Here is a 22,128-nt window from a genome sequence, read left to right as displayed (position 1 = left end):
TTTCACCATTTGCCATTCTAACAATTTCAAATATTATAATTCATTTTATATAAAAATATGTGAAATACTAACCTGGTGTCTTGCATGGGAACTGGCATAGCGGTCGTAAGATCAATATCCGCATCGATCTCTGAAATGTCATCGGTGAATCCATTAGGAAGCGGTTCGTTATTCGCGTGAAATTTTGCATCTCTCTTCGCGCGATGACGGCTGACAAGAAGTCGTCCAATTACCAATCCCAGAAAGATTAGAATGCCAGCTGTGACCGACACTATGATGTAGAGGTAGAATTTCTCCTGATTCTCTGTATCAAGGGAATCGTACAATATTTAACACAATTATCCAAAGAACTTTGCTGTACATTAGCATACAGTATAAAGTTGGGTACTCTAAATCAAAGATACTAAATCGCATGCAAAATCGCTAGAAACTTGTTCTACTAAAGAAATGCAATGCCACACACAAGTGCTCAATCCTTTCAACTGCAAACCTTGAAGCAATTGAATCATTTCGTGTTATATACTTTTCATTTTTCAATATTTCATCTCTTCAGTTTCTTTTATACAAAACGAAACTCAAGCTCATACATTTTCCAAATAGCAAATCACATTGAATATAAAAATTAATGAAATACTATTTTCGCAATTTTCCTTTACATACATCATCGACATGTATTAAATAAACAAATCACATTGACAACCAGAGAAATGAAGGGTTTCTAATTGATCCAGGCCAGATATGGTTACCGATCACAGATAATATCCCGTCTGCTAGTAATTTTCTCGCAATCAATACGAGTGGAATTTTTCTTTACCGACCTGTGTAAACGCGAAACTCTTCAGCATCGATTAAAAAATCAGCTGAAGGGATCAGTGTTGAACTTACCGGGGAAACGAGAAGAGAATGGTGTACTTACTCGATATGAATGAATAGGCATTGATCCATTCATTGATATATCCGACAACGACACGATCCTCTCCAGGAACGGCGTAGACAACCGTGGTGCAATTAATCGGTGACACGGTACTGCTGGGTACGTCTCTAGCGCTACTGTCCACGTTGTTGTCGAACATTATCGTCCCTTGATTAATCGTGGGTGATAAGGGCGAGTCTTTCGCTCCTACACCGAGTGTCTTAAACTTGTTCGATCGTGTGTCCACTGTGTATACGCGAGAAATAAATGAATAGTGGATGCTGATCAAAAAGAGGTGATCGTAACTTGACGAAAATGCAGTGATGGGACTGGTATCATTGTATTAAATAATCATTATTAATCAATCAGCGACCATCCCTGTTATTTACAAGAAGCGAAGAATCAGCTGATCGTTTTACACATAACAGAAATGAACTGAAGAAAGACAGGTGAAACGTGTATCTCGATAATAATTGGTATTTACACTCCAATCGAATCCAATGAAAGTAAAATGTATTTTACATATAGCTGCAGATTATTATGTACAAATAATTGGAAACAAAATGATCCTCCACCAAAATTACGAACGTGTGTCGTTGTTATGTAGTTGCAATTAATTATAGATATTAAATGAGTATTGTGTAAGTGATAGAACAGTCGCAGAAAATGTGATACTCGAGGAAAATATTGAAACAAGGTACGTGACGAATTTTGTTACAAATTGGAAGCTGTGCTCGCTGAAATTGCAGCTATTTGTGACAGAAGGTAATTAGGGTAATTTTATGGTGTGTATACCCCACTGAAATTTAAATGAAGCATGTACAACGAGTAGTTTCTGAGGGTAATTCACTGTGCTTGCTAGATTTCAAGCTGAAGCATTATATACATATACGTACATACATCCGTGCAATTGGCACGGCTTGTGCTTTTAGTTTCTCTTCAGAATAAAAGAAAGGTCGTCAGATCATGGAAGTTGAATTTCCCGTATAATGTAGTCTACGCTTCTAAAATTAAAATTTTCTCCGAGTTCCGACGAATATTCAACAATTTTCTGCTTCTCAAAATACCAGCGAAATACAGTCTGAATTTCAATGTTCACAAATAACATACTTCTGTGATCAACAATTTGCATTGCAAAATTAAAGTTCTTCCATTTTTTTTTCCTCGTTGTTACTATCCACCATAAAGAAAGCTATTTTCACGTTGAATCGTCGTGAAAAAAAAATATGTTTGAACCTTCAAACGATTCATCCTGCGAGACATTAAACGCAATTTCAAGCAACATCGTTCAACGAGGCAACAGCGTGTAAAATACAAAGGGCCACCCTCTTCATCGACCAACTTAAAATAATGGTGAATGCGAGGGAGAAACGGGCCGATAACCCGTCCGGCGTGTCGTTCACCCCTGTTTTTTACAGATCGACGGATCCGCAAAGAAGACACCGATACTCTACGGTTTCGATAGCTTTACAGACCTCGGACAAGCGATGGGGGACAGATATTTTTCAAGGAAAACTCCTCTCGTGCTGCATGCCAATGCGAATGGAAATTCAAGGTTCGCGTGTATCATACATCAGCACGCCGTGGCGGAGCTTTGTTACAACGTGCCACAGGAATACGTGAACAACGCGCCCGGTATAATCGGTATGTATTGTGTCACGTAAGATCGAACTTCCATGAAAATGTCCTGTCCCCGTGGCGGACGAACAATTTCAGGATTTGAGAGAATTTCATGGGTTATTCGAGATACGACAAGAATGTTGACGTTTCAGAAATTGTGATGCTGAGACTTGATAAGATGATAAAGCACAAGTCTATGTTTGTTGAGAAGAAAATGTAATAAGAAAAATGCAGAATGCAATTTTAGTCTGGTTTACTGGATCGAAATTGATCTTAAACGTTCACTATTTAGACGAGTATAAATAGCAGTAGGTAAACTTACAATCTTCACAAGGATGATTCTGTTCTTCCTGTTTATTTCGTTCAAAGAACTGAGCTACTTTGTTCCGATTCTATAGAGGAATACTCCAAAGACACTGATTTACATAAACTAAACCAAGCCAACGCTGCGATGCATTTTTGCTGATGCGATTGCATTCCCACGAGAATCAGCAAATTACCTACTGTGAAATTCCGAATCATCATCGAGTTCTTTATTTAATGTATCATCGAAAACACAATATTTTTAAACATTATTATAGTATTAATTTTGGAAATGGGTTTGGTGTAATTTATTCTGCATAATTACCTCAAATTTGTCTGAAAGTTTTGTTCCGATTAAGAATCAGCAAAACGAAAAGCAATTTAATCACAATCAACATTAACTTTGTCAAAGTTACCGGGGATGTTTCATTTGGACTTCTGACAAGAGCAGAGAAAACTTTGTTACAAGAGATTACTAAGATAAATAAAATCTAATGAAGTTAACAAAGCCACGGGGTTTTACATTATTTACATTGGATTTTAAACAGTTCAAGTAAAAGCTTCACGGAGAACTGTATTTGTGTGCAATTGAACGGTGCCTTGGAGTTTCTAGCTTCCCAATTAGCAACTTTGGAACATTTGCAATTAATGAACATCGTTTTACCGTGGATAGAATTCTGGTTTCGAGTGTGTTCATTTGAAAGTCTGCAAATGATCCACTAATTTCGTATGGAAAATCAAATGAAATATTTAAAATATATGGAGCAAAGTGATACGTTTAATTATTTCGCCGGGGAAGATACATATTTGCATAATTCACAGAAGTTTAATTATTGGTACAGATTAAGTTAATAAATTATAGATTTCCATAATGATGATATAATATTTATTTCTTCGTTTAAACAAGAATTCATTTATCTCCACAAGCTGATAGATAGAAAAACCAGAACAATTACTAACACACATGCATCTGTTCATGCAAACGATTAAACAAATAGGATATTTAGCAAAATTAACGGACTGAATGTAATAAAAGATAAATATAATATATTGCATCGTTACTGGTACATATTGCAATATTTCAACATGACTTATTTGATATTTCTTTGCTATCAAGATACATTTTTGCATATTATTCATATGCACATATGAAATAATATATTTTACAAAATTTCGTAGACGATAATACAACACTCTGCTTATCATTTCAAAATTTTATACGATGGTTTAACACCTCTTTGTTTAAAATTTTGCTGAATATCCAGAAGATAATAATCGCGCTTTACATTGCATGCAATTAATTAGTTCTATTTATCTGCACTGACACAGGAATTTAAAAAGTCACGATTGAATTTAGGACATAATACTCTGTATTTCATTGAATAGCCTGTGCTTTCGGACATCAAATTTTCCAAAAGTGATTTCTATAGATCTAATCAGGATTCGATTGAGTTCATAGTGTTCCTTTGTATTGATAGTGAATTGCTTGCCGATAGACCCATCTGTGACGGAACAATTGTCAGAGCAACAGCATACTAATACAAATGGTTTCGATATCCCTACGTTTCGAACGCTATTAATGCGAATCAATTGAGCAACAGTCTATTAGTTCGATAGAATGATTTTCCTTAGTGTGGCGATCATCCGTAGGGAATTTCTCGTATTCATCTGGGAAATCAAATTCATGCTATGAAATTCTGGGTATTTGGAATTATTCACTTGGTGCAACCAAAATGGCTCGTTTCAATTCTAAAACACTAATCAATTTTATTTTACTTTGCTCTGATCAAATATTTCATCGAATAAATCATAGGATATTATACAACAATGTAATCCCTTGAAGCCGGATATTCAGAATATCTCTGAGATTCCATGAAATTAATCGGCAGCACGTTGCATTTGACCCAGGTTGTTTTACGATTGGACATAGTGTTGTTTTATTACCAATAATCGTGTCAGGCGTCGGGCGAACAAGAGCCGTTTCATTAGCAGATTTATTGACTCGTCGCTTGTTCGCCATTGAAATTTATGGATTCCGTTTAATTGTTCACCGATCGTTGGCGTCTTTCCGAAAATTAAACTGCATATCCTGTTGACGGAATATTAATTTTATGAAATTCTAGAAACAACGGATATCGTGGAATTTAAACATTTTTCCCTGAATTGTTATTTGAAAGAGAAGTTCAAAAAATGTGGAGTATTCATGTTAAATTCCCTCGAGTTTAAATTGGGAAACAAATTTTTCTACAAAATGTGAAATTATTGTGTGAATCCTTGGTAAGCTTGGCAACTGTTTATTGAATTTTTACGACTCGATGTTTCATTTTTATAAAATAATTTTTATTCGAAGCAACGAGAAATTAAAACAGAAAAATAATTGCAATAAAATTTCAATTCAAATCAATTCTATTTTTAGTCAACGAGCATCTCTTTTTCACATTTTTTTAATTATTTCAATTTTCATTGTAATTGAGATCTTTTAATGGAGGATTTCATATCCTGACGCGAAACGATAATTTTAATTACATTTTTATTTTAGAAGATTTTTATCAATTTTCTGTGGAGATTTGGAAATGTGCAGTGAGGGAAACGCTGCTATGCAATGTTAGCTTGATTTAGTGTCCGCATGATGATGGGACAGACAGTGAATTAATGTGTGGAAATTTGGTAGCTGACGGCTGTCTGATCGAAATTAGATTACGCCTACATCATATTAGTATACTCTCATTACTAACGTCAAATTGGTTATCGATAGTTCAATCTTCGATGTAACGTTGATGCTAGTCTTGATTGCGTGTAGCCTCATTACAGTTGGGGACAATTAACAGTGACCAATAACAGAGGTCTAAGGCAATCCAAAACAGATTGCTGCATACTAATTTCATCACATAAAAGTACCTCCAAAGTGTTGAAAAAATTTCATGAAATAATTTATGGTGATGAATATTATGGATGGAAAGTATGATAACAGGCAGTTTGTTCCTAGTGAAAATTCGACCGTGTTTCCAGGCGATGTCGTAAAGTTTGTTCACGATCACAGGCTCTAGGTACAAGGATGCAGAAATTCTCGCCTGAAGGGATCGAAAGTTTGCGCAACTGCATCAGCCATCTCGGTAGACATTGACACTACGACAGCTGTTCGATAATTGCTTCTTCATCGATCTAGTTTGACTTGCACCAGGCTAAACACGAAATACAGAGGGTGATTCTCCTGCTTTGATACTCGACTTTGTGGAGCATGATCAATTAAATTAATTTTCACCTATGATCACTGCTGATGATCGATCGTTCCTCTTAGAGAATTTATTTCTTATCTTATTGATTGACGACTTTCTGATAAATCTTTAATTAAATGAAATTTCTAATATTCTTTTCAAACACGACTTTCGAAGTATTTTAATCCATCGCTTGTTTCTCTGTCAGGATCGTTCAATTAATGCAACCTTTGCCCAATCAATTGGCAATCTACTTAAAAAGTAAAAGCTCGTTTCACGTATCGATCGAAAAAATTTAATTCCATTCAAGTCTCATTGGTCACAGCGTTCCACTTCGATTCGGTTGGAATCCGTTAGAATGGAAAGATCGATTATTAAGTTCTCTTATTTAATCGTTTGCGAGAGATTATGCGAGAATTCTCATCGAAAACTTCTCCAATATTTTCTTCGTAAGGGAATAAAACGACAGAAAGGCCCGAATCGAACTTTGCCAACGTCTTTCGATAGAAAAGATAAGATCGATTTTATTAGATTGTGGGACCGTCGGTCATTATCCTCAATTAACGTTGTGATAAAATTCGAAGTAAGTTATTAATTTAAAGATTTAATAATAAGATCTTCTTCCTCTACATCCCCTTGTTTCATAGAGATGGCTGATATGAAATATTAATGCTTCAAAGATCAGCACCCTCTTCACCCAAAATCTTTTACTCTCATGAGAATCACCCTGGGAGCATCGAAACCCTCGGAATCGGCGCAAGCTCGTTCGAGCGTGCCCTGTAACGACCGCTTTCTCTCGCGAGCGAGCTTCCTGTTACCAGCCGCGCAGATAATTCAAGCTTCTAATTAAAAGCACCCATACCACCGAATACTGGCCACCCTATTCTGGCCAGGAACGTAATAGTTCGGCAAAGTGGCTATAGGTCTAGCCGCGTATAAGCGCGTGCCCGAAAGCGGAAGAGGCACACGCGACGCGATAACGTGCTGTTACAACGTCCCTGTTCATTATCCGCGTTTTGAATTGCAGCATGGCCGGTCGACAAAAGAAATCGCGAACTTTATGGGGCGGCTTTGTCCGACGAACCACAGGCGCCGACATCGTCGTTTGGCATCGAAAGCAATATCGTCCGGACGTTATCCAATTTCGCGAGACCTCATAGGAGACTTCTCTTTCGTTTCCTCTTCCTTCTCTCTTTTGTCGTTCATCAGTTTCTTTCTCTCGTTTGGCCATGATTTTAATTCTTCCTCGAAGCTGAGCAACTTTGCTTCATTTTTATTGCCCTTTCAATATTACACACCATTTTCTCGAATTTTGACTAATTCTGCGTTTTTTACACGAGTAATCCTGGCTCGCAGGAATTTTTTCATATTTTAACAAGGTCGAACGAAGAATTTTAGGAACTCTCAACGCGGGTGGCATTAAAGGGTAGCGCCTGGAGAAAATTGGATTTTGAGGAGGTTTGATTGGATTAAAAGCGATGCCAGAGACACGCGTCACGAAAGGCAATTTCGTTCAGTCGACTAATAAACGCTGGCTCGCTTTTTCCTTCGCTTCTTTCCCAGCTGGTTACTTCACGGTTTTTGATGAATGAACCCCTCCCTTCCAATTTCCAATATGAACCTGACTTTTCGCGTTAATTTTCTCGAACCTTTAACGGGACACGACGACGAGATAATGTATTTTACGATTCGTTTATCTCTGATCGTTAATGACAAGCCAGAGTTTAAATCGGAATCTTACAAAACGAGTAAAACGAGCTGAAAGGATTCTAGATAAAATTCTTGAAGAATTTTAATCCTTTCGCTATTAATACGAAATATATTGTCGCTCAAAAGAGATAGTTAATTATAAAGGAGACTGTATCCTCTTTGATAGTAACTGAAAAAGGCTGCGAGTGCATTGTATCAGAGAGTCACGTAATTACAGGTGCATACACACTTAGGCTTCTCGAGTCCTCGAAACTGTTCTTGGACGAAAGCTCGTCAAGTTACCGCGGTAGATTTCGAAGCACTGTTCCAAGTTCCGGTTTCGTGGCTTTAATGAGTTGGTTGTCGAGGCGTGTATAATATAACGCAGCAAACTACCTGCCCAATTTTGTCATCGTGATTAAGTTGAGGCTTCTTCAGTCACCATATTTGCTCTTTTAAGAGCATTAGCTCAAATTACGTTAGCTACTTTCCTTTTTTCCATGATAAATAGTTTTACAATAAAAGGTTTAATGTTCTTTGGTGAAAGAACGTCGCTAAAAATTTTAAACAGAATTTGAGGATATAATCCTTAGAAACAGTGCGTGGTTCTTCTTTTTTCACTGGCATTCTTCTGACAGCAGTGTCACGAAAAGAGCTTTTATTGTACCGCTAAAGTTAATTAACATTTAGTCAGAGACCGTAGACGGGACATGAATATGCGAGACCTCGTTGATGCAATTACGTAATTTTGTACCTTTCCTCGTTCGTCCAAATCTTCTTTCCTGACATCGAAGCAAAAACTGAAGGGACTGCTTGTTATTTATGCAATGGAAGCTTTTAATTAAAGTCTGACACAAATGAATTTTATGTCCAATATAAGAGCTTCTGTTTCATTATTAAGTGATACATGAATTTATTTGAAGAATAAGCTTTCTACATAGAATTGCAATTTTTATCAAGGTTTAAACTTCTTAATTAAACCCTGTCAGAAAGCAATAAATAATTTCCAATTAGATGAAGCATGCATTCATCTTAAAGTCGTCGTAATGATAATACTATTTACGAAATTAACAAGAACATTCGTAAAGACAGAATTACATTATAAATGTAGAATAAAATTAATTTAGTTCAAAATGTAAGTAATTCCTCGATAGAAAAACATTTGTGTTAATTTATATAATGATACCAATCGAGAAGTTCGCCCAGTAAATGTTGTGAAGCAAATTAAGCGAAAATAAAGTAAATTTTCATCGAACAAGTTGTAGAACAGGTTTCAAGCATCCCTGGGTAAAGCATCAAAGTAAACGTATTAAATACAGTTTCACGGAGTAATATGCAGAGTGGGTCGAGTACAAAGTTGTTTAATATGATATTTCAAAGACTCATCCCCTCCACGTTAAAGTATTCAAATGAAATTAAACGAGTTAGGAGAAAGTGGCTAAACAGGATAAAAAGAACAAAACTCGTGGACAAAGGCATCGCTTTCGTTCTTTTTTTTTGTACTTTTCTCAGTCTACTCGAGAATCTGAGAAGTAGCATCCGAAGCGAGCAAAGCAAAACTCGCGACTGAAAGCGTTCGAGTGAATAGAATTCCAATTAAAGCTTCCTAGACTCGCAAAGGAATCTTTGAAATTCAAGTATCGCGATTTTAGTTTCGTCGCGTATCTCGTTCAAACTACTGATAATTAGAAATATTTTGGATAACGAACGAGTATTATGTACTGTCCTCTTTGTGTGGGAATATATCGCGTGATATGTGAAAAATTTCAATGCAGATACATTTCATTTAACGCGCGTTTCAAAATAACTTTGCTGCAAAATGTATTTTTCCGGTCTTCTCTGATCCTTTGTAATCCTTCTCTACTATTATAGAGAATTTAGGTTAACAAAACGGAAGAGTTTGAACCACAACAGCGCTGGAAACACAGGGAATTACATCGAACAAAGCAGTCCCAGGACGAAACAACAACCCTATCTCACCGGAAGGAAACCAGTTAACTAAGAGTCCTGTTAATTAAACAGTCGCGAAAACTTTCGAAACAAACGATCCCTTTAGAGTGGTGTATCAAACCGCGGAGAAACAAGTTTTTTACCTCTCTCCGAGGGAAAGGTGAGAGGAAACTAGCGTCTTGGAGGTAGCGGATCGTGAAAAAGGGACGATTGTTTTCTTTTTTTGCTGACGCGTTGCTTCATCGTGGCCATTACTGCACGCCGTACATGTAGAAGAGTATGGTACTCTTGCATCGTTTGAGACGAGCGTTCCCGCTTGAAAGTTTTTCGTACGAGACGGAAAACAGTGAACGGAGAGAGAAAGCACTCAGAGAAGGGAAAAAAGTTTCTATGTATTGCGACGTGTATTGTTTAGTTTGAAAGGGTAGCTCGCGTTGAAGTACACCTGGTAGTGTTTCTTTGAGATTTACCGGCCTGTGTTCGACTTGGAAAGGGTAATATTTGTGATTTTAATAACGGAAGTGTGAGTGTAGACTCCATACTCGGACGATTGTTCAAATTATGTACTTGAAGAAATTTGTAAAGTACGTGGAAACTCTTCCGGGGCCGACTGTGGGTCAATTGTGAACCAAGACCCACATCAAATATTGAAAAATATTTCAATCTTTTCTTCTATCAGTCGATGAAAATCATTCTGAAAAGAATCTCCGTTTTCATAACGAAATGTCTGTCTCATTGCACGACCAACAATCGGTCCACATGATTAGAATCCAGCTCCCATCGTGGTGGATCGTTGACCAGATTCCAGGAAGCGTATCACGCTTTGAGCAACGACGCCCGTTGAATCTGTACTCCTATTTTCCGTGTCCGCAACAGGACGTGTGCCTCGGTTTACAAATCCGACGGCATCGATTTCCTATTAGTATCAGGTAAACCGTCCAGCGTTATTGGCCAAGACTAGAGGAGGCACAGTAGTCGTGAACGGTACGGATCAGCCATAAGAGTTATATGTATAAGTCATAAAGCAGCACGGTATCGGCGCTGCATTAACCTTAATTACTTACGAGCATTAATGCTCGTATATGCAGTGGATGTTAACGACTTTGGCCTGCTACTGCCGATCGTTTACGTAACCGTGAATCGTATGTCAGTGCAGATTGAACGTGATCTTAGGAAGGCGATCGTATAAAGCAGACATGCAAGGTGCAAGCTTGAAACATAGCTGAAATTGATGCAGAGAAAGCATTAGATAATAGAATCGTCAATTTCGTTTTTTGAATAAATCGACAATTCCACCAATGAAGCTTTTAAAGCTAAAAGGTACCATTTCGAGAGCAATACGAGTTGCATTTAATTTACATTATTTTCCTGATTTCTTATATGAGAATTCAATACGAGTAAGCAGGAATTAATTCCATAGAATTTCCTTCTCGTGTCGTAAAACGAAACGTTCGTCGACGTGGGATCAATGGTAAGAAAATGTAACACAGCTCGTGGAAAGCAACTCGAATGGCACATTATTGAGGTCAGTTCCGCCTCAAAGTTCGACAATGAAAAAACAACGATATTGTTATGATGTGTACTCACCATCGTTGTTCGTTCGAGCACGCGGTGGAGATGAGCTGACCGTTGGGAAATTTCGGGAAATGTTATCCCTTGGTTGCGGAAGTGGCCCTTCAAGATTTGGACTCGGGCTGAATTCAGCCCTGAAGTCTGCCCTGTCGAAGCCCTCCTCGAATTCGTGCATCAAGTTCACTTCGTCAGGTTCCACGTCACCCCCGTATTGTTCTCGTAACACTGTACGGGGTACTAGAAAAGAAGAACATAGTTTTCGTTCAATTTCAGATTTTGAAACAGTAACTTGGTGTTTCTGTAATTATTTGATTATTCCCTGCAAGATTGTTTACCTAGATAAGACACGCTATTTCAGCATTGTGACAGAGCTCGATTTATTTCCGGTAGCATAATGTTCGAGTTCGATGTAGGAGTTGCGGTACCGATACACGGTATCGCGTATGCAATTGCATTTCAACCCGACAGGCACGTAGATACCAAATCAGTGTCTTGGTCTGACGTAGACGTGTTGCACAACGCGCTTCGAATTATTCTACCGTGCGAAAATTCCTGATAAGAAGACGTATTCTGTTGGGACTACCATAAATCAACCGGGATTTCGTTACGTCAAATTAGAAAAGCTATTCAAACTCCTGGTGCATATAACATTCGCCAAATTCATTTTCTTTATCTTTATAATTTAATATACTCTGACTGTCACATCATTCTTATGTAGGTGTCATAGGGTCTTCTTAAATTTTGTTACTTATGCAATTATAGATGTTCCAATTTCATTTTATATGCACTAATAACAGATGCCAAGCGTGACGTAACATTGAAAATTAGCAACTTCTCCACCGCTTAATTGCATTCAAAAGTTTTCTGCAAACTTCAATGAATTTATGCAAATTTAGAGGGAGAAGAAGCGCAACAGACTTGCAAAAGTTTTGCAGAAACATCGAAGTTACATTCTCATTTGTAGCAAAACCTCTGTGCCGTTTCGAATTTCTTAATTTTCTACTTTGACATCATGATTTCAGGAGAAGTTCAAACCTCTTAGGTTTTAAGTAAAATTTAACCTACAAGAGGCGCTGAAACTTTCCTGAAAACTTTCAACGACATTTCGTCGCCACTTATCAAAGGAATTTCCTAATCTTCTGTCGCGGAATTGTGATACACATTGAAAGTTTCAAACTTTATGATTTAGGGTGAAATTTGAGCATCAAAGAGCACTGAATTTTCACGAAACTTTCATCTACATTTTTCCACTGGATATCTTTATAATCCTCTTTAAATTTTAATTTAAAATTTCTTTGTTTTTAAATCCCTCAACCTTTTACTTGATTCCGTTGAAAGTTGAAAGAATTATTGTTCTTTTCCATAGATATATATTTCTTTAATCTTCTTCATATTTTAACTCTTTATTAATTCCACAATTTTCTGTAGGGATATTTCAATTTCCTAACACGTAAATTTGGAGTAAAATTCAAGTTTTAGCTAGCATAGAATCGTTTTAGAAATTTAGAGATACTTTTTACTGTGATATATCAACGAATATTCCTGCACTTAGAATACCAAAACACGTAAAGACAAATGTGACAAGATAATTCTGGCACGCGCGTCTCGCTCCTTACAAATAATGTTTTCGTCTTCCTTACAAATTGTATTCGTGTCTTGCAAATAACTTATATTTTAAGGGTATTACAAGGATGCTCGTGGCCGCTATTTGAGCCCCAGGGAAATCGTTTTGTTAGATGAAAATAAATCTAGAATAGGAATTTCAAAACTTTGCAATAATATTGGACGTGTACAAAATTTAAAAAACTAAGATAGCCTGGGAATGACGTCAAATTCTCTGGAATTTAGTTAGACGATAAAAGAAGAATATTTTTTTATATAACACGAGGTGCATCGTCGAAATTTCGTGCTCTACCTTGCAGAATAAGTGTTATCTCTGTCGAGAGAGCAGTTTAAGCTTTTATTATACCATCAAACTGCACCCGAAGGTGAAGTAACTCGTGTGGTAATCCTGTCTAAGAGGCATTCATGTAAATCGTATTCGTTTTTTAGTGGAATCATCAATCTCGGTTGCAGCTAAAAAGCTTTAATAAAATTAAAATTTGATGTCGAGAGGAAAATTCTATGAGCAATATAATTTAGTTTTTCAATTCAACATTCGTTACCATTAAAACTCGTACATTTCTTTCCAATTAAACACGATGAACCGTGAAAGAAATCGATTCTGGGATTCGCGAAAGGAACGATAATTAAAATATTCGTCGGTCAGCCAAGCGTAAGGTGATCGTTATAAAATACAAGGGATATCGCGAAATTACGGGACGACGAAACCACCGTACTCGAGGTTCGCAAGAGGAACGAGCTCGAAGGGAAGTGGCGGCCTCGTATAGTTTACTTACCGCGATTAATAATTGCAATTTAACACCAATGTTGCGGTGCTGGATAGCACAATGGGCTACGGTAGCTTTGGCGCATAGCTTCGACGCTTTAACCGAACCGGATACATTATAACCCCACGTGCAGGGATAATGGCACAGAGAAAATGCGAGACAGAGATGATGCGCTGACACCATAGATACATATGCATTCTATATCAGTGTACTGTTCCCCATGGACAAGGTTTCAAATGAAAATTCTTGTTCAGACAGAGAATTAAAGAAAAATTTTATTTTTCTTGCAAAAAACAGAAGTCTTATACAATTCACATTTGATCATTTACCACTTGCACACTTCAATCTGAAATAAATGAAACCAATCGTTACATGACTGTTTCAATTAAAAAGTGAACAAACAACAATTCCGATAGCGTTGATTGCTGTTGTTACGATCAAAAGAATTGAAACGTTACTGTGAAATTGGAGAAAAAAGTCTCGTTCAATGAAACAACAGCAATGAAATTGCTATCGACTGATGTGATTCGCAAATAATGGTCGCTATAATCGTTAGCTTAAAACCAAATTATCGAATATGTATTCGCGTAAACGACACAATCGTGGTTCTGCCATTATTGTTATCGTAATTCCGCATTTTAATCCATGCTACATTGAAAAGCTTAGTCTGTTATGTAATTGAATGCGATGTCGAGCAGATCGAAAATAGCGACAATATCGTGGCCAAAATACAACGAGAAAAGTAGAAAAATTGTGGTTCGATACTGATCGTTTTTAAAAGTACAACTTTGCATTAGTTTTGTCATCAAATTATATTCAATCTTTTTTGACCACGTTTCGAAATTGCCCATTTGTTATTTGAAAAGGTCAGTTCATCGACCTTAAGTGGAAAGATTTGAATGCAACGTGGAAATTCGTTGCATTGACGATGCAAACCAAGTGTCCTTCCGTTTGTTGGCGTGCATGCGTTCCTAATTTCATGAAACGTCACCAGGCTATGCAGAGAACAATTTGGGATCGCTAAATCTGCATACCGGTCGTTTCTCATCCTCATTGGCGATCACGAAGCATGTGCAACGTTCACTAGAGACATCACCAACATTCCTGTTGGTTTTCCTAATTAGTTTTCGTACGGCAGAACTACGTGAATTTTGTTCGTAAAAATGAATTTTCCATATTTATCTTGACTGAAGAAAAGCGTAATATTTCAATGTTGAAAAATATTATAATATCTAACCTCAGGAAACTGAAAGGAGATGAAGGATTATAAAGGATTTTGATAGGGTATTATAGAAAAGCGGATATATTATTACATTACCTACTAAAATTTCCATCACTCATCTCTAATAATTATTAAAATAATTGTGATTCTATATTATTCATGTTAATAACTGTTAAGAGGATCACTACATGCAATAATACTATCAAAATCGTATTAAATTCTCCATTAAACCGTATTAAAATAACCGAAACTTTGAAGAACCGCCCTATCAAAAATAATGGGTCAATTTTAACGAAATTTATACCATTATTTGCAGCATATTTTCCTCTTTAAAATGGCGTTTAGTTTATCAAAATACGATTTTTGGTTTTCGAGATATCGACGTTTGAAGAGAACTATAATTTTTGATGATTTACTATCGTCTTCCTGGTCAGCACACTACTGACCTACATTACGTGCGCTGGTCAGGCACCACGACGGAGTCATTCATGTTTTTTTACTATTACTACTAGACGTAGTACGCACTTCTTGGAAAAAATGTAGGTCACGCGCCCCATTCAATATTCTCGCGCTTACGCATAAACTTTGAAGCCTTATATCTCGGGAAGCAATTGAGATGTCGACTTGCAATCAATTGCATTCATCTAGTTATGCCTTCTTCCTCTATCTTCTGAAATATTTATGGTTCAATTTTCTGCAACTTTTTTTCTTGCATTATTAGCGTTGTAATGACGTACCTTCATAGGATTATGCATCCAATAGCTTGCAGCTAACTTTTATATAAAACTTTTTCTCTGTTTTCATTTACAAAAAAAACCTAGAACACCGTGTGTAAAATGAAAGTTGTTCGTTGAAGTTTCATTCAGAAATTTTTTTACCCAGCACTGTCAAAACAACAGTTGCAGGAAATTGCTGTCAGGGTCGTCAAAACAGAGAAGAGAAAAGAAAGACACGAGCAAACGGTTAGTTCGGTTGTCGCGATAAAAAAATATTCACAAAATCCCGCGAGAACACATCCGACACATCGGTCAACCTTTCCGTCGCGAGTGTTTCCGGTTGGATTTTACTGACGGTCGTTCGATCAGTTGCATTCAATGCGCACAATCCGAAATCGTTTTACAACAGCGTGCTTTGGTCACGAAACAATGTTACTTCCTTGCTCACTGGGAAATTTCTTTATTCTATACAAAACGAAATCCTTTTTTAATAATTGAAGACAAACTAGCACAGATTTTTCAATAACCTTCCTGGAACGGAATAATAAATTATCGTCTACATCAAGGGGTTACATGAAAAACGGAAAAGTAGTCAGTATTTCCACATAGGGGGTGGCGAAAGATAAATAAAGCGAAGTGTTACACGGAGAAATAAAGTAAACTTGTCACCCAGAGAAATTGATTAATGGCAAGTCATGGCGTTGTATACGGGGAACTGAGGGCCTCGAACTTTAAAACCAACTATTAATTACGACCTGTGCAAGAAACTTTGGCAGAAAGAGGGGCCATTCGACACCCTTCAGGAAAGAGAATTATGGCTGTATAGGAGGTAAAAAAAATTACAACTGTTTTAGAACAGGAAAATAACTTCTTTTAATTTTAAAACAACTCGATATCCATAAAACCTGATCCATCATGATGAAAAATCAATTGTTACATAAATTGACGTTTTCAATTAATACCTCGAAATTTTTCAGAATCGCAGACAGTTGGGGGAGAGACGGAGGATTGTTTTCAACGGCGCAATTAAGCTTCGAATTGCAATCAATTTACGTGGCCTCATTAGCGACTAAGGGAATATCGTAACAATACGATATTGTGTAACAAATTACGTGGAGGGACCCGCATGAAAATTTCAGCCGAAAAATTTCGTATGCCTGCCAGAAGGAATCATGGCTCGAAACGCTTAAGAGAGGACTCGTTTAATCCGGTAGCGACGGCTGAAATAAGCGAGTGCTGCTCTCGAGTGCATTTTTAAGATCTGGCTGAGTGCCAGGCTTATGTGCTGAAACGGAATAAAAACACTTTTGCTTGGCCGCAAAAATTTTCCCTTAACGTGGCTACTAGGAAGCAGACGAGAGTAAAAAGTAGTTTGGATCATGTCGAGACATTTAGAGATTCTACAACTCACACTTGAATTAAATACATTCGGGCTCTTAATTAAAGTATATGAATATACAAAATTATTACTGGCAGTGTCCAAGAATATGAGAGTCAACAAATAAATAAATTTCAAGTCGCATCCTTTTTATTCTCGTTTGAATAATCAGCTTCTCTTCAAGTAAAGTGGACTCCTTAGAGCATGGTATTTAACAGCGATTCAGGAACACTTAAAAAGCATTGATTCCCTTTTAACTAATTTACGAATGATTTCAGGTGCAGTAACGACGTGAAGAGCGTTAGCGGCATTAAATTCAAGTGGCGATATTAAACGGAGGAGAGGATCATTTTCTTAATACAACTTCTACGGAAAAGCTTTTACCAAATCGTTTCAAGCAAAGTAATCAGACCACTCTGTGAAGGGAAAAGAAACAATTCTGAAACGGGGGAAAAGTGTATTTCAACGGTGGAAAGGTTGGTATCGCTTGAATAGATAATGCTCTTGTGTCTGACTACATATAGACTGAAACTACTACGACCGCGAGCCAGTAAGTTACCGCGGAGACGATTTAAATTCGCGTTGCTGACTTTGCACGCGAAAAATGCATTAAAACAGATTGTGTACCTCGTATCGTTACCTACGAGGCAAACGGGATATTTTATTTGGCTAATTTACATGTTTAATTTGCTCGCCTATCTTTATGTTATTCCTTCCGAACCCGACGTCCTTAATAATAGCCCTGATTTTTCTACGGATTACTTTAACATACGATAGTATAATCGAGGATTTGCATGCCTCATGAATAAACGAACGTATCTTCTGTTCGTTACCGAGGAAATTTTGCTATAACCAAATTTCTTCTTTCTTTGGTAATTAACACTTGACTGCCATAGTAGACATTTGTTATATTATTTCGTATTTTCATAATTATGATTCTTCTGTTCTTCAAAATCAAACTAAAAATATTGATTCCATTTCTAAAAGGATACCATTCTTGACTCATCTTTTAGATTTACACGTTCCCGTTCTATAACACGAATTTCCACTCGAACGGCTGTAAAATATGCCGGACGTCGAAGCTTCGACATCGAGGTTCTCTGACCTGTCTGCGTAAGCAGATAAGTTGCTTCCACCGGTTGTTCCAGCTAACTTTCGAGAACTCTGTGTTTCCAACGTCTATTTTCACCCGTGCTCGTACTCGGTGCGATATTGTTGTTTGCATACTCATTTGAGTTTACCTGGTCGACCAGCCTGTTACACGGACGAGCAACACCGGTTAACTTGTACTACTTCATGGTATAACCAGAAAGAGATGATTTTCGCGTCAGCAGAGTATAAGAGACGAGCGATCAGCATTGTATGTAATAGCTTTCTAATTGAAACCCGGAAGGCATAAAGTTAACTATTGATGCTTTTCTCGTTTCTTTTTTATATGTTGTTTAACTAACAACTGGAAAAATAGAAGGTCCTGTTTCTGTATTTTCCTTTGTTGATATTACACTGGCTAACAGGCAATTTCTCTTCCAATAACCAATTGTATGTCTTTTTTTTTACAGTTTCATGCGCTGATTGTGAAACTGCAAACCGTTCTTTCCATCAACCTCAATTTTTGAAAAAATATTTGTATTCTTTGCATTTGAAAACGTTTTCGAATGTTATTATGGGGAGTATTTAATTCTCCTTTGCATAACATTTAAATTGATAATGCATCAATTTTAGCAAATTTATCTATTGCTTCGTAGTCGTTAATGAATTTAACTGAATGCAATTATCCACACCTTTTCTTCTATAATTTATTCGTTTCTAGGAATACGTAATCTTGTTTCGTTTGTAACAAAGGCAAAATTGAAAATGCCAGGGGTGTAATTGAACTCGGAAACAAAATGAATGCGTTCATTCTCTTTGTTACAATTAGTTGCTCCCTTGTTGTTATTTCAATAGAACAGCTCTCGCGCTGAATATAAGTTGTTTTAATATGCGCAACGTGAATATCTGACTGGTAAAATATTAATTCGAGCTCGCTTTTTTACGAACACAGTTCGTTTTTAGTAGCGATAATTTTTATCGTCGAAGCTGAAATACATATTATCCGGTACAATGAAATAAAGTGGCATTTATAAAACAACACAATAATATCGAATTAACGGAGAGAAGAAATTAACATCGAAAATATTTTAGTAGCTTTCGAATGTACGGTTAATTTCGTCCAATTTACATTTACATTCACGTTCGCCCCTGTATAGATTATCCCACGTGAATTTGTATTTCTTCGACTGTCGGATTACGGAATAAAATGCGTTCGATTATAAGCTTTTCGACGGCGATCGCCCATTCAAGTTTCACGTCAGCTGGCTAATTACATTTCGAAATTACGAACTTCGTTAATGCAAAGCCCCGCTCGGTGCGATTTTTAATTGGCCATGTAGAAAATATTAGCTGGCCAACCGGTCGCCTCTCTCCCATAAACAGTCAGATATAATTTTTCAACGAAATACGGAATCGAATTAAATTCATTGGAACAAAATGAAAATAAAGGTGAAATTTCGTACACTCTACGTAATTGTATTCGTGTGACGTACGTTAATATTAATTTTTTATCAATTTGTTTAATCATTCCACGTGTACATTAAAATTTCAAGAGAAACAGAATAATTTCAAGGTTCTTCAAGGTTCCAAGGCCGAGACTACCTCAAAATCAAAGTCGTGGCACAAAGTCGTCAAAGGAGAGTTCAGGAACCTTTTTCACGGTGGTTCGAGCTAGGCTGCTTTTTTTCTCAAGAATCGACGCGATGGAGCGAATCTTCACGTCTCGTTTCACGCCGCTCTTAAGGGTGAACGACGACACACCCCTTGTTACCACGTAACGCGGAGTGCGTTCGTTTCAATGTTCAAAGGGGAGACGACTCACGGTCCTTTAATAAGTTGTAGTATCTCGACCCTTACGGGTTCTGCTTCTCTAGAAAGGGTAAATCTGATCCCGAGGTATTTTCTGGTTACAATATCGTCTAATCCATAAGTGTCAGTCTAATGATTCTAGTAGTTGATCATTTATTCAAAATAAGTAAATAATGTTGGACATTTCTTGTTTCATTTTTAAGATTGCCTCAACCTCTCTGAAAACATTGCAATCTTTTTTTTCAAAATTTTAAAGAGTGTCTCTAAATACCCAAATAGTTTCCAGGGGGTTACATAAACTCTCATTTCCCAAATAATTTTCTACAAAAATCGAAACAAACATAGAACCCTTTCAAATCAAATACAAAGTCAAAAGTATCAATCGTTCAAACAATGAGGGTAGCATTTTTGAGTGACGGCCATGGTAGTATAGCTAACTACCTCCGGGCGGTCAGGTTTGCCACCACTTTGATCAGTTCGAACACCGCGACTGAACCGTATTGCTCAACCATGCGAACGGAATCCGCACGATCACGCGTACATATACGACAAGCGTATACACTCTCGCAGGAACATACACGGTCGATTTGTTGCGCCCGTTTTCACGAGCAGCTCCAGTTACTGCGAGCATAGGCGTCGTATGGAAGAGAGGATGAGCTGCGAGCAAGCGAGCGAAGTTTAACGAGCTGCCTTGGTAAACGAATCATTGCCGGTCTTTTCATTCATTCGGTAAAGGGACTTCACGCCAGGAAATTGTGCGAAACCGTGTAACTGAGTTCTTCGCTTTACTTACGATGTATGCTCGTTACCGTGATGAGATTATTATAGGATTTATTGTGTGCTGCGAGCAGATCAGAGATACAAAGGATATTTTGCCGGGAATCTGGCAAATTTTATTAGTATGTTTGAGGAATCATTCTGAACAAAGAATGTTATATAAAGAAAGGGTTAATTTAGTTCTACCGTTCAAATATGGATCAAAATACTGATTACCTAAATAACATGGGTTATTTATTCTATGGGGTATTGAAATAAGAAAAGAGAAGCTAGTTAAATGAAATGTTGAATAATCTAATTCTCTACTTTGAGCTCTAACAACCCTTCACTTTGACCATTGTCACTGTACCATCTTCTCATTCCGAATATTAACTCGAAATTATCCTTTCTAATCTAACGTCTTTGAACTCTGTATTCACGCCCTGAACACTGACTCTAAACTACCTTCCCAAAACTTTGTCTGTGAACTAGTTTCTCTGATCTATAATTCTGAATTCACTATTCCCATTGACTGAACATTGACTCCTCTTGTTAGCATCTCAGGTGTGGCAGGGTTCTTTAACGATAAAGAATATAAACGCAGAGTAGATAATTAGCGAGCCAGCAGGATGGCAATTAAATCGAAGAATACCGTATTACGGTGGGTGCTGAGTGCTTTTTCAAGACGACCGGAATAAGCGCGAAAAAGAAGAATAAAATGAAGGTGGCGAAGATTTATGTCTGAAGGAAAGTGATCCTCTCGCGACGACACATTGCTTCTCTCGTTATTGTTCTTTCCCGACCATGTTCTCGCTTCTCAACGCTGAAAAATAACGCGTCGACAGCAATTTCGTAAACCGCATTGAAAATTTCATCAATTCGGTGTTGTGATCGCCGATTATCACTGCTCAAAATTAATAATCAACGTATTGAAATTATATAGAGTACAGCGACAGCATCATCGTAGAATCGAACCAATTAGTGTGCAAAGTTAATTATTAGTAATTTGAAGCTTTACTGGGATAGTAATTACGATTCCATCCCGCTTAAATTTCGATTCGCCGCATCGTGGTTGCAATCACTTATCGTAACTGCAATGTTAATACCGTCACATAGTCGCACAGATATCTATCTACAGGAAATTCTTCTATCAATTATTTGAAATTCTAAATAACAAAAATAAGGAAATATCGTAAGAACAATGAATAATATTATATTCATATAAATTATCGGCTGACAGTGTAATCAATCACCAAGTCATAAAATTTAAAAAATAAAAGAAAATGTTTTGTTACACTACAAAAGGTACGAATTTCGTTTCGAACATTGAACGTTAGGGCATCCCATTCTGTGAACGTTTTATCGGAAACGTCTATTCGTTGTATCCTCGGTCCCAGCCGCAGAACGAAAAATTCGTTCGACTTTCGGTCGTGGCCGTCGGCTACGCTACAGGAAATTCAATTCCCGCGTCAACAGAGGCGAATTTATCGCGCGACCGAAGGGAAG

At 37.2% G+C, this 22,128-nt stretch overlaps 1 protein-coding gene across 16 annotated transcripts in view; it reads right to left on the bottom strand.

Annotated features, from left to right (window-relative positions):
• LOC117600737 (uncharacterized) overlaps positions 1–22,128 on the bottom strand; it is a 225,489-nt gene that overhangs the window by 3,892 nt on the left and 199,469 nt on the right. For 15 of the 16 annotated variants that reach the window (XM_034316548.2, XM_034316551.2, XM_076692859.1 and 12 more), the window contains 3 exons: positions 11,278–11,499; positions 917–1,159; positions 73–304 (listed from right to left, as the gene is read on the bottom strand). In XM_034316548.2, the coding sequence (XP_034172439.1) occupies positions 73–304; positions 917–1,159; positions 11,278–11,499 (697 nt within the window). The remainder of the gene's footprint in view (positions 1–72; positions 305–916; positions 1,160–11,277; positions 11,500–22,128) is intronic. The other variant, XM_034316558.2, reaches the window with a different exon arrangement.

This window comes from Osmia lignaria, chromosome 16 (genome assembly GCF_051020975.1).
Source record: "Osmia lignaria lignaria isolate PbOS001 chromosome 16, iyOsmLign1, whole genome shotgun sequence".
Classification (NCBI taxonomy): domain Eukaryota; kingdom Metazoa; phylum Arthropoda; class Insecta; order Hymenoptera; family Megachilidae; genus Osmia; species Osmia lignaria.
This window is presented reverse-complemented; position numbering and strand designations above follow the sequence as displayed.